The 13,402-nt window shown below is 36.5% G+C and overlaps 1 protein-coding gene across 2 annotated transcripts in view; it reads right to left on the bottom strand.

Moving 5' to 3' along the window:
• The window catches only part of ANO3 (anoctamin 3), a 113,541-nt gene that overhangs the window by 44,411 nt on the left and 55,728 nt on the right, over nt 1–13,402 (bottom strand). The window contains exons 5-8 of one of the 2 annotated variants that reach the window (XM_042882723.1): nt 10,090–10,242; nt 7,596–7,696; nt 4,578–4,622; nt 628–759 (exon numbers count right to left, since the gene is read on the bottom strand). In XM_042882723.1, the coding sequence (XP_042738657.1) occupies nt 628–759; nt 4,578–4,622; nt 7,596–7,696; nt 10,090–10,242 (431 nt within the window). The remainder of the gene's footprint in view (nt 1–627; nt 760–4,577; nt 4,623–7,595; nt 7,697–10,089; nt 10,243–13,402) is intronic. The other variant, XM_042882724.1, reaches the window with a different exon arrangement.

Below are 13,402 nucleotides of genomic sequence, written 5' to 3'. Positions count from 1 at the left end.
CTCTCCTAAATAAGTATCACAAAATAATTTTAAAATAAACAGCTAGAATTTCAACACTTCTACTCTTTTGTTGCTTAAAAAATTTGTAACACAGTTAAACTAGATCAAATGAGCACGTTGATGGTGATCACATACAGTTTTTCTTCGGAGTATATATATTTATTCTCTCACAGACAACAGCATTTCTAAAATGCACAGCTGACAGCAAAAACCCTGACAATGTACTTAGCCCATTTCCAGGTGTTGCCAGTTTCAACAGCTTTCTCAGGTTTTGCCTAAGTAAAACATTTAATCAAGGTAAGCAAATTTGAGCAAGTATTTGCATTTTGTAATGTAATGGAAAATAAAACAAACTTCTAAACCAAAAAAAAGTGGCGGTCATTTTTTAGTCAACCTTTTGCCTGTAGTACGAGCTGTAACCAAATAACAAATAGCAACACCCAATAACAAGTAACAGAGAGCAGATTTTTTGCTTTAAGAGTAAATTTCATAGAAAATATCAGACATGCTACTGGGTATTTGCCAGTGACCATCTGTTAATGGCTGCCTCTATGGGACTTGCTGAGGAGAGAGAAAATAGAAAACCCTTCTGGTCTGAGGAGCTGTGTTTCCAGTTCCAACACTTACTGGTGTATGCGAGCACGGCTAAAGGGTGCTGTGTAGCAATCTGTTTCCTCAAGATCTGGTAGGGCCTCCTTATCGAGCTTCATTGGATTTCTAGGCAACCAACTTTTCAGCTCTCTCATATTCCTCTGCAAACTGAGAAAATAACAAATGTAAATTTGCACGCTCTTATCCACTGGCTAATTCTATATCCATCATTGAATATTTAGTGACATCATAATAGAAATGCAATGAAAACAGGTAAATTCCTGACTTTACCTCGGGAAACAGTATAGCGATATAACAAATGAAGCAAAAGCTATACTACCTGCAGTTCACATACAGGTAAATAAAAGGCTTTCTTCCACTGGCATTTTGACTAAACAGTATCTCAGGACAGTGTCCATAGATGGAATAATACACTGCAGCATAGTTTATTTCCAAGCAAATGCTGAAATTTATCTTCTTATTTCTCTAATTTTACACAGCTTGTTGGCCTGCATTTTTCTTATATTGGACTGCAATAACTGTGTGTATTTAAAGAGTAGATCTCACTACAGAATGATGTCTTATGACAGCAGAATCAAATGAGAGATACTGGAAAAAAGAAAGAAAAAAAAAAAGGGGAATTTTGGTAAATATTTCCCCCATAATATTTTTCAGTGGGATGTGGGCCTCACTCAGTGCCAACGTGTGCCTGACATATAGGGAGCCACAAGAAGTGTAATGCTAAGTGCATGATTTTTGCTAGAGATAAATACAGAATCCCTGTGTTAAGCAGAAGCAGAGTTCTCCATTTCCTAATTAAAGTGAGCACACAGGAAGTTGTGCTCAGGCAGAGAAGATGCTTTTGTGGAAAAGTGACCCTTATTATCCACAAAAGCAGTGAAAGCTCTACCCTTATCTAACACCATGTCAGAGAGAAAACTAAACCAAGTGTGGCATCATCATTTTAAATTTGCATTTAAAATTCTCAATATTTTCTTGCTACATGTTTACTAAGGTGTTGGTGCACGGTAGGTATTTAATTGTTCTGCACCTGAGGGAAACACTTGATACTAAGCATTATGAGAAACAGAACTCACATGAACTGAGTTCATAAAGCTGAAACAGAAGACAATTCCCACACAGATGCATCCCTTCTCAAACAATATCTTACTGTGCAAGATGATTATCTTAATAGTTTCAATGGAAGCTCTCCAGCACAAAGTTGCACACAGTATATCTAAGAAGTTTTCATGTGATTGTCTTTTATTTTCCTGTTCTCAACATGCTGATTTTTATTATATATTTTTAAACAGGCAGGTATGCAGATACATCAGGAAGAAGAACAATGCATCTGATATCAGATTCTATACTGTGAAATTATTTTAGACTAATAAAAAGTAATGTAAAATGATGTAAAAAAGACTTGATCGTTTTTACTCTCCAAAATCTGAAAAAAAAAATAATGTATTTGATAATGATTATTTTAAAGAAATCAGCTCTGCCAACATGCTCATATTGCCCCTATCACTGTTGTGATAGGACAAGAGGAAATGGTTTCAACATCCTTTCTGCTCTGAACAGAATTGGAATAAACTAAGTCCAAAAATCCCTGCAGATTATGTCCACTCAGCTGATGCCAGTGGAAAGAAGCACTATGGAAGTGAATTTGGTGCCCTGAGAACTAATCTAACATGATGAGGCCATCCACTGAGACTGGGGTTTCAAGGAGTTAAGGCAACTTGATATACAGCACCTCCATATTGACATGTTATGTGTATAGAAGTGATCTTCTGTCACTTATTCACTCTTTAACCACAGTGACTTAAAGGAGCAATTATTTCTTCTTATGAAACCACTACTTGGATTTTCTGACCAGAATCCACGGTTATAATGGAACGAGACACCAAAACTGAGCAACTGCTCATGCAGGATGTTTTGACATCAGTCAGTACCCAGCCATTTCTTCTGTGTTTGCCTCTCATATTCTGACAAAAAAAACCAAGAGGTTCTACAAGTCTGGCTTTGGGATGTCTCATAGGGCAGATACAAGGTCAATTTAACATACATGACCGTAAATTTATGCAAATAAATAAATAGGGAGAGAGATATCATGTAGATATCATGCAGAAGAAACACATTCTATCGGTAAGTGTTACATTCACCTTCACTGCTTTAAGCATGCTCCAAATTATCTTTTACAGACTTACAGACGTGCAGACATACACATCTACCACACTGCACTGACAGATTCAGAGAAACGCATATATCACAGTAAGGCCTGATGTAACAGCATTACCCGTATTCTTAACCACGGAAACTCAGTGGCTTTAGAATTTTACCTTTGATGTACAAAGATTTAAATCTACATTCCCCATCCTACCTCCCGTAAGCCCCACTTAGCTTAGAAATGTTCAGAAATGCTTGATAAATTACAGAGAAGTTAAACCTGAGAAGATTTAAGATGCAAAAGACAATGACAGCAGCAACAATGAGAATGATGAGATGTGTGTCAGCAATTTTAAAGTTAGCTTTTTTTCCCCCAAATTATTCCTTTCTGCACCTGACTGTACAGAATGTCAGAGAAAATATATTTAAAAAAAAAGAGCCCCAAATTCCAGTTAAATCACAGGTAAAAAACACTTGTCTCAAATGTAAATTCAAGCTGTCATTAAAATTGTTTACTACTTGGCTCACAGGTACTGTATGACTTCAACAACGTTTCAGACATCTGTCCTTCTAAACAAGGAAGGCAAATTTGTTTAATACCTAGGACTCACCAGATGGATTTAAAAAAAATAACTTTGCAGTAAGCTCAGTTAATTTTGCCTTTGCATTACGAAGCACATCACTTTTTCATAATGCACACTAAAATGGAGCAAGCATGTGGATGATTGGAAAGAGGAAAAATGCAGTTGTAAATTTATGTTATAGGTTGTTTCACTTTAACTTGTTTATGTATTTTGTCTTACTTTGATGTTCAGCAGTACATTGCCTATTTTTGCTAACTGATTACTTTGCAAACTGTTACCATGAGACTCTGCAAATTGTTCGTGGAAAATAATGAGAACTCTTCATCATCTAAAGTAACAGCAGGAGAACCAAAATCGAATGTAATTTAAAAGATTCCTCTCAAGAAAACCCAGAACATAAAACTCTTTCAGGAGATTTCTCTTGTAAACATTTTCATACATTTTCCACAGGCAATTAGGATTTACAAGACTTCATGACACCTGACTAAAGCAGGAGGGGGCAGTTACGGTTCCCTGGCTCGCCCAGGCTCCTCCTGCTTCACTCACTTCCCTCCTAACTGCCAGGAGCAACTGGAGGTGAGGTTGGCATCCAATGCTATGGCTGGATGGCTTTCAGGAAAGAGATCCATTTACAGTAATGGCAGAGTCAAAGGTTGAAAGGTTGGACTCTTAGACCAGATGATCTGGGAGGACTTTTCCAATCCTGGTGATACTGTGAGAGCTCAGAGAGTGAAAGGTCTCCTACTGCAGCAAAAACATTACTGTCAGCTATCAAATAAAAATTCAAACCAGCCTGCAAAGCTTGTCATTGATTTAGTCCTGATCAACAGAATGCATATGAGAGATGATACATTTGCACCTCCAAAGAAATAGCTGACGAGAGAATTCAGACTGAAGACGTGCACTCAAAAGTAGCTTACATGCTAAAGAAACATCTCTCTGTAGGAGAAGACGTAACTGTAGAGCTGGATTCAGTATAAAATCTTTGCTGCCAGGAAATGGGTCACTTTTTTTCCTGGCGTAAGCGCATCTGCATTTCTAAAATGAGAACTGGCAAAACTTTAAAGTACTGCATCTTGTTACAGAATATTTTAACACTTGGAGCTAACGTATTTTGAGTTTTCAGTGAAATAATCTGATGTATCCAAGTTTCCTGGATAAATTTACAACTGCAAATGGATTTTATTTAGCTGGGTGACTATTTGGAATATTAGAAGCTACACATCACCCACCAACCTGCCCATGGTTTTGCTCCTCCAGTCAGTGTAATAACATTTTTTCCTGAAAGAACAGCAAAAATCAGCTGAAAATAATCAAGCAAAAGACAGTTGAAAAGGACACATACATTAGGAAAAGAACACCAGACAATACAAAACATGCATTTTCATAGACAGAAAGATGAAAAACAGTTTAAAATTAAACTGAAACAGAGTGTTTTCAAGACTGAAATTTGCTCCTCAGAGAAACTTACATTTCAGCTACGTATTGTAGTTAATAATATCTGATCAGGGATTCATTCATAAGATACCATTAGACAGTGTTCAAATGCTGCTGTGTTTGTATTCATTTCACACCATCTTACATATGTAGTACTTAAAACTTGTCTAAATCCTTTCATCTTGTACATGGTTCATTTATTTAGGAGGAATAAAAGCAAGTTTATGTAGACACATTAACATGAAGGCTTAACATTATTTTCAGTTGATATTCTCCCTCATCCTTCATTCTAACCCACATAAAAATGGCATTCCCACTCTGGAGATGTACGTAAATCTCCATCAGATGATAAATTCAACCAGAACCAACAGAGGTAACAAGATTTGCAACTGCCCATCTGTACAGTATTTGAGATTCATTAAGATACACCAAAATAACAAATTCATCTGTCCAGCAATCTGTAGGCTGTTGGCAGCCTGACACTTGGTACAGCTAGGTAGAGTTGTAAGTGAAACCAAAAAGAATTATTACAGCATCTGTAGACATCAGATTTATTGATTCATTTTTCAAAGCTTCCAAAGTTCCACTTAAATCACTCTTAGCTGTTCTGCACAAATGGAGCCCAGTTAGAACCAGAAACAACTTCACGATACACAAGGATAACTTATGTTTCACAAGAAATACTTGTGAACACTGATAAAGCGAGCATTGGTGCGTTTAGAACATCTCAGTTTTGTTTCTCCTGACTCATAGTTCACAAAAATACCTTTAAAAATAATAATAATAATAATTAAGTCATGATTTAAATATTGTCCTAACAGAAATTAGTTTTGAAAGCATTTACATTTATTATATTTGAAGGTAACTGATTCCCGCAGCGTTTTGAAATGCTAGAAAAAAATTCCATCTCATATTGCTTACATTATGCATATTATGAATCTGCCAACATATTTAGGCATCATGCCATGCTAAAATTGGGTTCTAGGATGCTGGTTAGTCCTTTGGTTGTGCAAAAAATTGTTACTTCTCAGGAAAAGAAATTTTTATTAACATATATAATAACTCTGTAGATTGTGTTTACATTCCTGCATTCAGCAGAATAAACCCAAGAAGTCTGAGTCCAATTCAGGAGACTTATTCTTCATGTATTATTCATTTCTGATACTGATACTTGGCGTTGTAAGGACCATAACCGAAAGCCAAAGTTTTGCAGTGCTGCACAGGATGATGCATTCCCTGCATTGAAACACTGCCAGGAAGGTTAAGTTCTTTTCTTCAGTTATGTATCCAAAACAGACAGAAGCTGCTGATTATTCTGATAAAGTCAAATAACCTGTTCTTAGGACTAGTTCATTGCAATTGTGATATGATTTGAGCTTCCCTTGCCCACTGAATGAGGATAATAGCTCAGGAAACAATAGGTGCCATTGAGTTTAGAAAAGTTGAACTTAAATAAGCAAGCTCAAGACTTAAAACAAAATAAGGACAGTGCTTTTGGCAGAACATGAAGTTAATTTCTATAGTGTGTGACTGCAGGCTGTTGTTATGGAAGTGCACGTGGCTACTTTTTCATCCATGTAAAGGCTAGCAGAGGTTAATAAAAACAAAGGTGAACACAAATTCTGTCTTGGCATGTCAGTAAACCACAGACTTCTGGAAATACAGATGGTATCATGGAATGCTGCTCTGCTCCTGTACGGAACAGACCAGACTGGCTGCTTGCAAAGCAAGATGGACCTCTGCTCTAATCTGAATCTACTTTGCATTCACTATTGTGTTCAATTTTAATTTAAAAAGTGCAATTAAAGGACTAGCTTATTTGAAATATTCGCACAAGGTCTAGCTTGCGATCTCACTTTAATTCTTTTTTAAATCCTCTAGAAGAGAAAAAGGAATGGTGACCAAGTGCATACTACTCACAGAGCTGGAGGTGAGCAGTAGGCTTCTTTCTGACCAGTAGCATTTGACTCAAAAGCAAACTAGGAAGGTGAAGCACTGAATACAAACACAACTATGAGCAGCTTACAAATAAAGCAGTCTTCTGAAAGTTGACTGTTTTGTTGTTTTTTTTTCCTGAAGACCCCTACAGATCTATGAAGTTGCTAAAATGACAAAGAATTCAAATCGCTATTAAAACCCAACTTTTGTGATGTCAAGTATTGAAAGCAAGAAAGAAGTACTTCTGGAATGGGAATTTAGATTGTTTATGTATTTGTGTACACATACGCAAACATTCAGTGGTATATTTAAAATGTAGACAATCATTCAAATTGGGGGAGCTCAAATGGCACTATAATAATATTCTTAAGCAGTCAGTAGATGACTGTCACAGAAAATATTTTTTAATGGAAAGGACTTTGCACACTTAATGGGATGATGTAGAAACTCAGAATGTAACTGGGTATTTGAAACCAGATTTGAGCTAAAGATGCTTCACAATGACTAAGTTTCTGGCTTAGGACCAATGCAAGAGAGCCACATTATGGGATACGAAAGATGGAGAATTTGGCAATTTAAGTGAAAAAGGAGTTCTGCAAGGGAATTTTCCATGAGTCACACAGGTTTACAGCACACAACAAAGCTTTCCTCTCTCGAGAAGAAGATGAATTGAGTTGAAAATGAACATTTAAACCTTTTAACATTTCAGTGTTATTACAGGAGATATTCACTATTCCAATAATATTTACTGCAAAAAAGGTACAAGGAATTTGTTTAGCACAGGCAAGAAACTGAGTATTAAAGTAACTAATATTATAGGTTTTTTAAATATATTTTAAGCAATAAATTACAAGTTCATTAAAATAGTTTCCACCTTACCTGAAAGGCATCCTGATGTTCATTCTTTCTGCATATTTGCACAGCGTCTCCCACGGACAGTGAATTTTAACAAACATGATATCACTGTTTGTTACAGCTGGCTGCAAAAGTGGTAAAAAATAAACAAATTTAATAACTCAATCCCATGAGGCACTCACACTTCTAAATAGGTTAAATTCAAGGTTAAATTTCGTCATGAGAGCCTGAAAATGTCACAAGTGCTGAGACAGACAATAGGAAATGAACAGCTTCCATCCCACCTCAAATCCTGTCATATGAGTGAACAAGAAACTGCCAAAAAGAACCTGTAGGACAGTTCTTATAAACCTAGCTGAAGTAAAGAAAGGCTTAAAGCATCAAAATAATATCAGATGAGTCCTTTTGAGACCCCTCAATCCGTATCACATTTAAGGAGAATAGTGCAATGGTGTTCAGCTGTTAGAGCCATAAGACAAACCTGCAGATCCCAATTTGCCAAGACAGAAAATCCAGAAAAAATTAAGCATGATGACAGTTATCAACTTCAAATGTGATCCCTGTATGATTTTTTTTTCCCCATAAAATTATGAGGAATATTTTACAGAAATGTTTTTTATCACATATTTATATGAATACAAACAAGAGTTTCAACACCAAATGTTCCTGTATTTATTTTTTTTAATCAGTATTTCAGTGTTAAATTCCTGTCCCAAATGTATTTGCTTGAGTTTTTTGTAATCAAACATTTTGGTAGAGTTGAGTCTGATAAAAGTCTCCCAAGATTTGAATTATACAAGATTTGGTAAGCAAAGATAGAGGAAAATTCAGTCAGAGAGTAAAATGAATTTTAAGTGCTCAAAAATGCTGCCCATCGGTGCCATAAGGTCGTGTCAAAGTTATTTGATATTGCTTCTAGGATTTCATTGTTCTCCAAAGACAAGGAAAAAATAATACTGGAAAGCAATTTCAACAGCTTGATATTTAGAATCACTATCTTATACAAACACATTTTGTCTGAAATGTCAGTGCTTCTAAATTGACTCCAGCTGAAGATCGTTCCTATTTCAATAGATATCTGAAAATCAGGTTTTTATTTTCCTATTAGATTCTAAATAATGTTTAAAAACTTAAAAATAAGTTTAACAAAACTTCCAGGCCAGTTATTTACAAATCTTCAGCATGCTGTATTGCTATTGCAAGGACTTGCAAGCAGCTAAAACATTACTGCTTTCACACAGAACACATACAGCAGTTCCACCAAGTTGAGCTAAAGAAAATAATCAAGGTAAAAGACACATGAACTACAGGAACTTACTTTAAGAAAGACTAAATACATGTCTTTTTTAGCAGTAATTCACAGAACATTAAAATTGCAAGGCTGTTTTCCTGAATTTGTTTATTTTTATGTTAACATTCTCAGTACTGTTATCCTCATCACAACAGCTTCACATCCTTTTGAAGTAGTTTTTCAAATTTCATGGCAAAAATATCCACCAAAGTGCAATAAAGAGCAGCATTAAAACTAAGACACAGAAAGGAATGGAAAAGACAAACAAGGACATAAATACTTTTTTTTTTTCTGATAATGCAGAGAACAATTTAAAAATAAATACTGATATGAAAGGCTGATAGTGAGCATCTAGATAAAAATATTAATTAATCCCTATAGTATCAGCAACTTTATTAGGAACCTAATTAGGAACCTAGAGGGATATTAATTTGGACTCTTGGGAAAACAAGCTATTACAGATCAGAGCAAAGCTGACAAAATCATTCTGTAATGTAAAGAAAGAAATCCTTAATATTCAAAGTTCTTAGTGTTTAAAGGTTTCAGCATGCAAAGAAAAAGGGGGTTAACAGTGAGACTTGGCATGACTTCTGATATTTTACTAAGTATGACTGGAATAAAAGGCTGGTTTTTTTGTTTGTTTGCTTGTTTTTCTAATTGCATTCCAGAAAATTTGGAAGCCTGCCAAGTAGCATATAAATTGTAAACTATTCTAGCTCAAAGAACTCAATACAGACATGTAAGCTAGGGATGGATTAACTTGTCATCATTACCCGTTTAAAAATATAGGGAGATTAAATAGGCATTCTGTAAGAAGACATACAGGTTATACATTAAGGTGGGAGGGGAGGGGAGATGGAGGTTGGATGCCAGGGGGAAGTTCTTCACAGAGAGAGTGGTGAGGTGCTGGAACAGCTGCCCAGAGAGGCTGTGGATGCCTCGTCCATCCCTGGAGGTGTTCAAGGCCAGGTTGGATGGGGCCCTGGGCAGCCTGGGCTGGTATTAAATGGGGAGGTTGGCAGCCCTGCCTGCTGCAGGAACTTGGGAGCTTGATGGGATCTGTTCCAACCCAAGCCATTCTATGATTCTATGATTAATATATTAGCAGTGAACAAAGGGACAAGTCTGACCAGAAACACTTACGAATCATCAGGAATCTGTTATAAGTTTAGTCCAGGAAGACAGCATTGCAAAGTTTGCTTTATACCACATCAACTAAGAACTCACCTCTCGTTCTAACATCAGCCCTTCTGCTCTCAAATTCTTCTCAAATGTGCTTCTTTTTTCTACCTGTAGACTCGACTTTTTGTAGACCAGGATGTAATCAATGCGTTTCTTGCCATCTTTGAAGAAGAGGCCTGACGATGCCATGGCATCAGTCTGGAGAAGATAAAATTAAAATCTGTTAAATACAGCATTCATAAAGATGAACGGATCCATCACAAGTTCCCTGTAACACAGCACTTCCTGAAGCACAGAGATGTCCACATATCCACGGGATGAATATATAAAGAGCAAGTCACAAGAACAGGCAGTTCTTCTGCATTGGTTGTTCAGGAGTTCATCTCAATTAGAACAGAACAAACTAAAATAACTTTACAACAATCACAATCTAGCCATTTCTGTCAGCAGTGCAAAAAATCCTACAATTTTTATCTAGCGTGTATAGATATGAACACTTCTAATACTTACTTTCCTATCAGAATTAATGAAGCTGAAAGACAAGGAAATTAAACCAAGTTTGGTACCTGGAAAATTTTATAAAACAATCCTATTTTTTTTTTTCCTGAAGAAAAATAATTTCAAAAAAATAAAAAGGAAACATTACTGATGAGGACGTTTCCTCAGATACCCCAGCCGAAGTCCTTTTGCAAAGTGCTTAAGTCTCATCTAGTTCCTTCCCTCACACTTGTAAACGCAATGGATCCTCTGATTCAATACAGAAAAGCCTGCTTTACGCAGTGCTGCTGCAAGCTATTTTTACAGTCTGTGTTTTGCATGATTCAGAATAGACGGCGACTATATCAACTGGTGTCAGCCTATGAAGAGTCTGAAATTTGAAAAGGCAAACTGAGAAACAGCTGCCGTCTTCTGGAGGCTGCAGCACCATTTCAACACAGCAGTCTGTCCAGAACATGCATGGGAGTTTTAAGGAAAATGCATCACTCGCACCATCAGAAGTCTGTTGATGATGCATTACTTTTTATCAGCTAGATTGTTTCTCATGGAATTGTATCTTATTTGGACTGTTTGAGATAAAGCTCAGTCATTAATAAAAAATTCAGTCATACCCAACTATTACTCTCTCCTTTCATAAGTGGAACCATGTGTTGGTGTGTGATGCCAGCAGCAGAGACACTGGATACCAGCTCGTTTGTTTGTGCAAGGTGTTTTATTTTTTAATACTCCCATACACCTCACAGCTAACTTTCTACACATTCAGTGTTTCTGAGGTCTTCTCAAGTCTGCAAAAAATGTTTTCTAAGATTATTCTTCCTTCTCTGTTTTCTTCCTTCCAGAACAACAACCAATGAGCAATTCTCAGACCATTCATTGCTACAAAATTGCATCAACTCATCTTTGGAAATATTATGTAAATGTAAGCTTCCATTTAAATACAATTAGGTTTTTTTTTCTCCCCAGCAGCTTGTGATGGCCTCAGTTGCCTTTATTTTCTGGATGCAACTTTTCAAAGCAACCCACGAAAGCACCCACTATGTGCTCCAAGGTACATACCTGCCTATGTATTTCAATAATGAATATGTAAATAGAAAATGGGTATTTGAGATCTAAACATAGTCCTACTTGCCTGGAGCTGTGACTTTCATGTTGTGCTTCAATAGGTTTACAGGATCACTAAATCTTATCACTGACAAACAAACAAATACAAACCCACAACAAAACAAGGCTTTTATTCATGTTGGCTTTTTACTTCTAGATATCTGACCAAAAATAATACATTCAAATCTTACTCGCAGCAGTGTAAACTTGCATTTGTTCTGGGAACTGAAAGGTGTTTTTAAAAGTATACTAGAAACCCAAATCACATTTCATATCATGACTAGAATAGTGCAGTCCTTATACACAGACCCATTTGTAAAAAAAAGAATTTTTAAAAAATGACATCTATGACACAGGAACCCTGTTTCTATACCATTCTGCCCTTGAAAGACAAAATTCAACAGTAAAGCACGGTTTATGGATTCTCCTACTTTTGCACAGCTTCCTGTGTTTTTACAGTTTGGATGTTGCTCATCCTCTGGCATACTCTTTACTGGCATCACTGGCAGGCCTAACTACCCACTGTCTTACACCTCATTTTAATGAGGAAGACCAAGCGGGCATCCTTTTTCTGTCACCTTCAAATTGCTCCTACATTCTTCAGCAGGTAGCAGCATTAGTCCCAAAAGTGCTTGTTTACACATTTCCCTCACTGCTCACAAGTAATCTCTTATTTCCTCTTCTACCCCTTACCTTCTCTAGCTACTTCTACCACTCTTCTTTGCCAGAACCCACTCAATTTCGGTAATTCTTGTAATGACTTGCAGATAAGAATGATGCTTTGGGGTAGCAATGTAGTATTCCAGCATAAGCTTTTCACAAAAGCTGACTTGAATTGGCTTCTTTTTATGTTCCATGAAGTTGGCAAAACAACAGGAGAAGCCTGCCCAAAATTCCCCCATGGGGAGAGATGATGTATATCTTATAGTTTCTGCTCATGCAGTTTCTGTACAGACATTCTGCAAATTAAATTTCCCTTTCAGTAGGACACCTCTACCTTTCCTTTGGACTAGACTTTCTAGACATTGTTCACCTTGCTCTTCTCTCCTGGAAAAAAACTTTACTGCAAGAGCAGATTAACAATGGTGCAAATATGCCCTCAGGTTCATCTGCACTGAACAGAAATCTCCAGGGGCAGCGTTCAATAAATAATGATCTGCACTGTCAGTAGAAAGAAATTTCCCATCTGTTCATTTCAGAACATTTTCAGAGGATCTGATTCTTACAAATGCACAGACTGAAACGTGTAATAGTGAAGCCACTGCTACATTTGTTTCGCTGGTTTCACGTCAGTGAAATAATTTAACTGGTGATATTTATACACATTTATTATACATAATTTAACAGTGATTTCAGCTGATCTGATACATAATGTGTACGGAGAAAAGAGAACATTAATTGCAATCAAAGAATTAATATTTCCTGTTTGACTTGGAAAACAGGTGCAAAATCAGCCTGATCAATGTTTATATCAGCAGCAGCCACCTGATCACCTTTCCTACACTTGGAATCTGGTATGGAAACCTATTTATGTTTTGTTTGAGAAATTCGCTTTGAAGACTTGCTGCTGGAAAGGTACAGGAACTAAGAAGGACTATCCTAATAAGCCATGTAGGGTAAAGAAATCAGCAGAACCTTTGGGCAATAATAACAGACTAAATGAAAGAACCAGCATTTCTTAGGAGATTCAGTTCATTCGAAGAAAAAAAAACAGAAAATAAGGCAGAATAGAAACTTATACACTCCTTTCATAAACCAT

Source organism: Lagopus leucura, unplaced genomic scaffold (assembly GCF_019238085.1).
Source record: "Lagopus leucura isolate 7727_CA_CO unplaced genomic scaffold, USGS_WTPT01 Super-Scaffold_100035, whole genome shotgun sequence".
NCBI classification, from domain to species: Eukaryota; Metazoa; Chordata; class Aves; order Galliformes; family Phasianidae; genus Lagopus; species Lagopus leucura.
The sequence above is the reverse complement of the archived record's forward strand: the minus strand, read 5'-3'. Positions and strand labels throughout refer to the sequence as shown.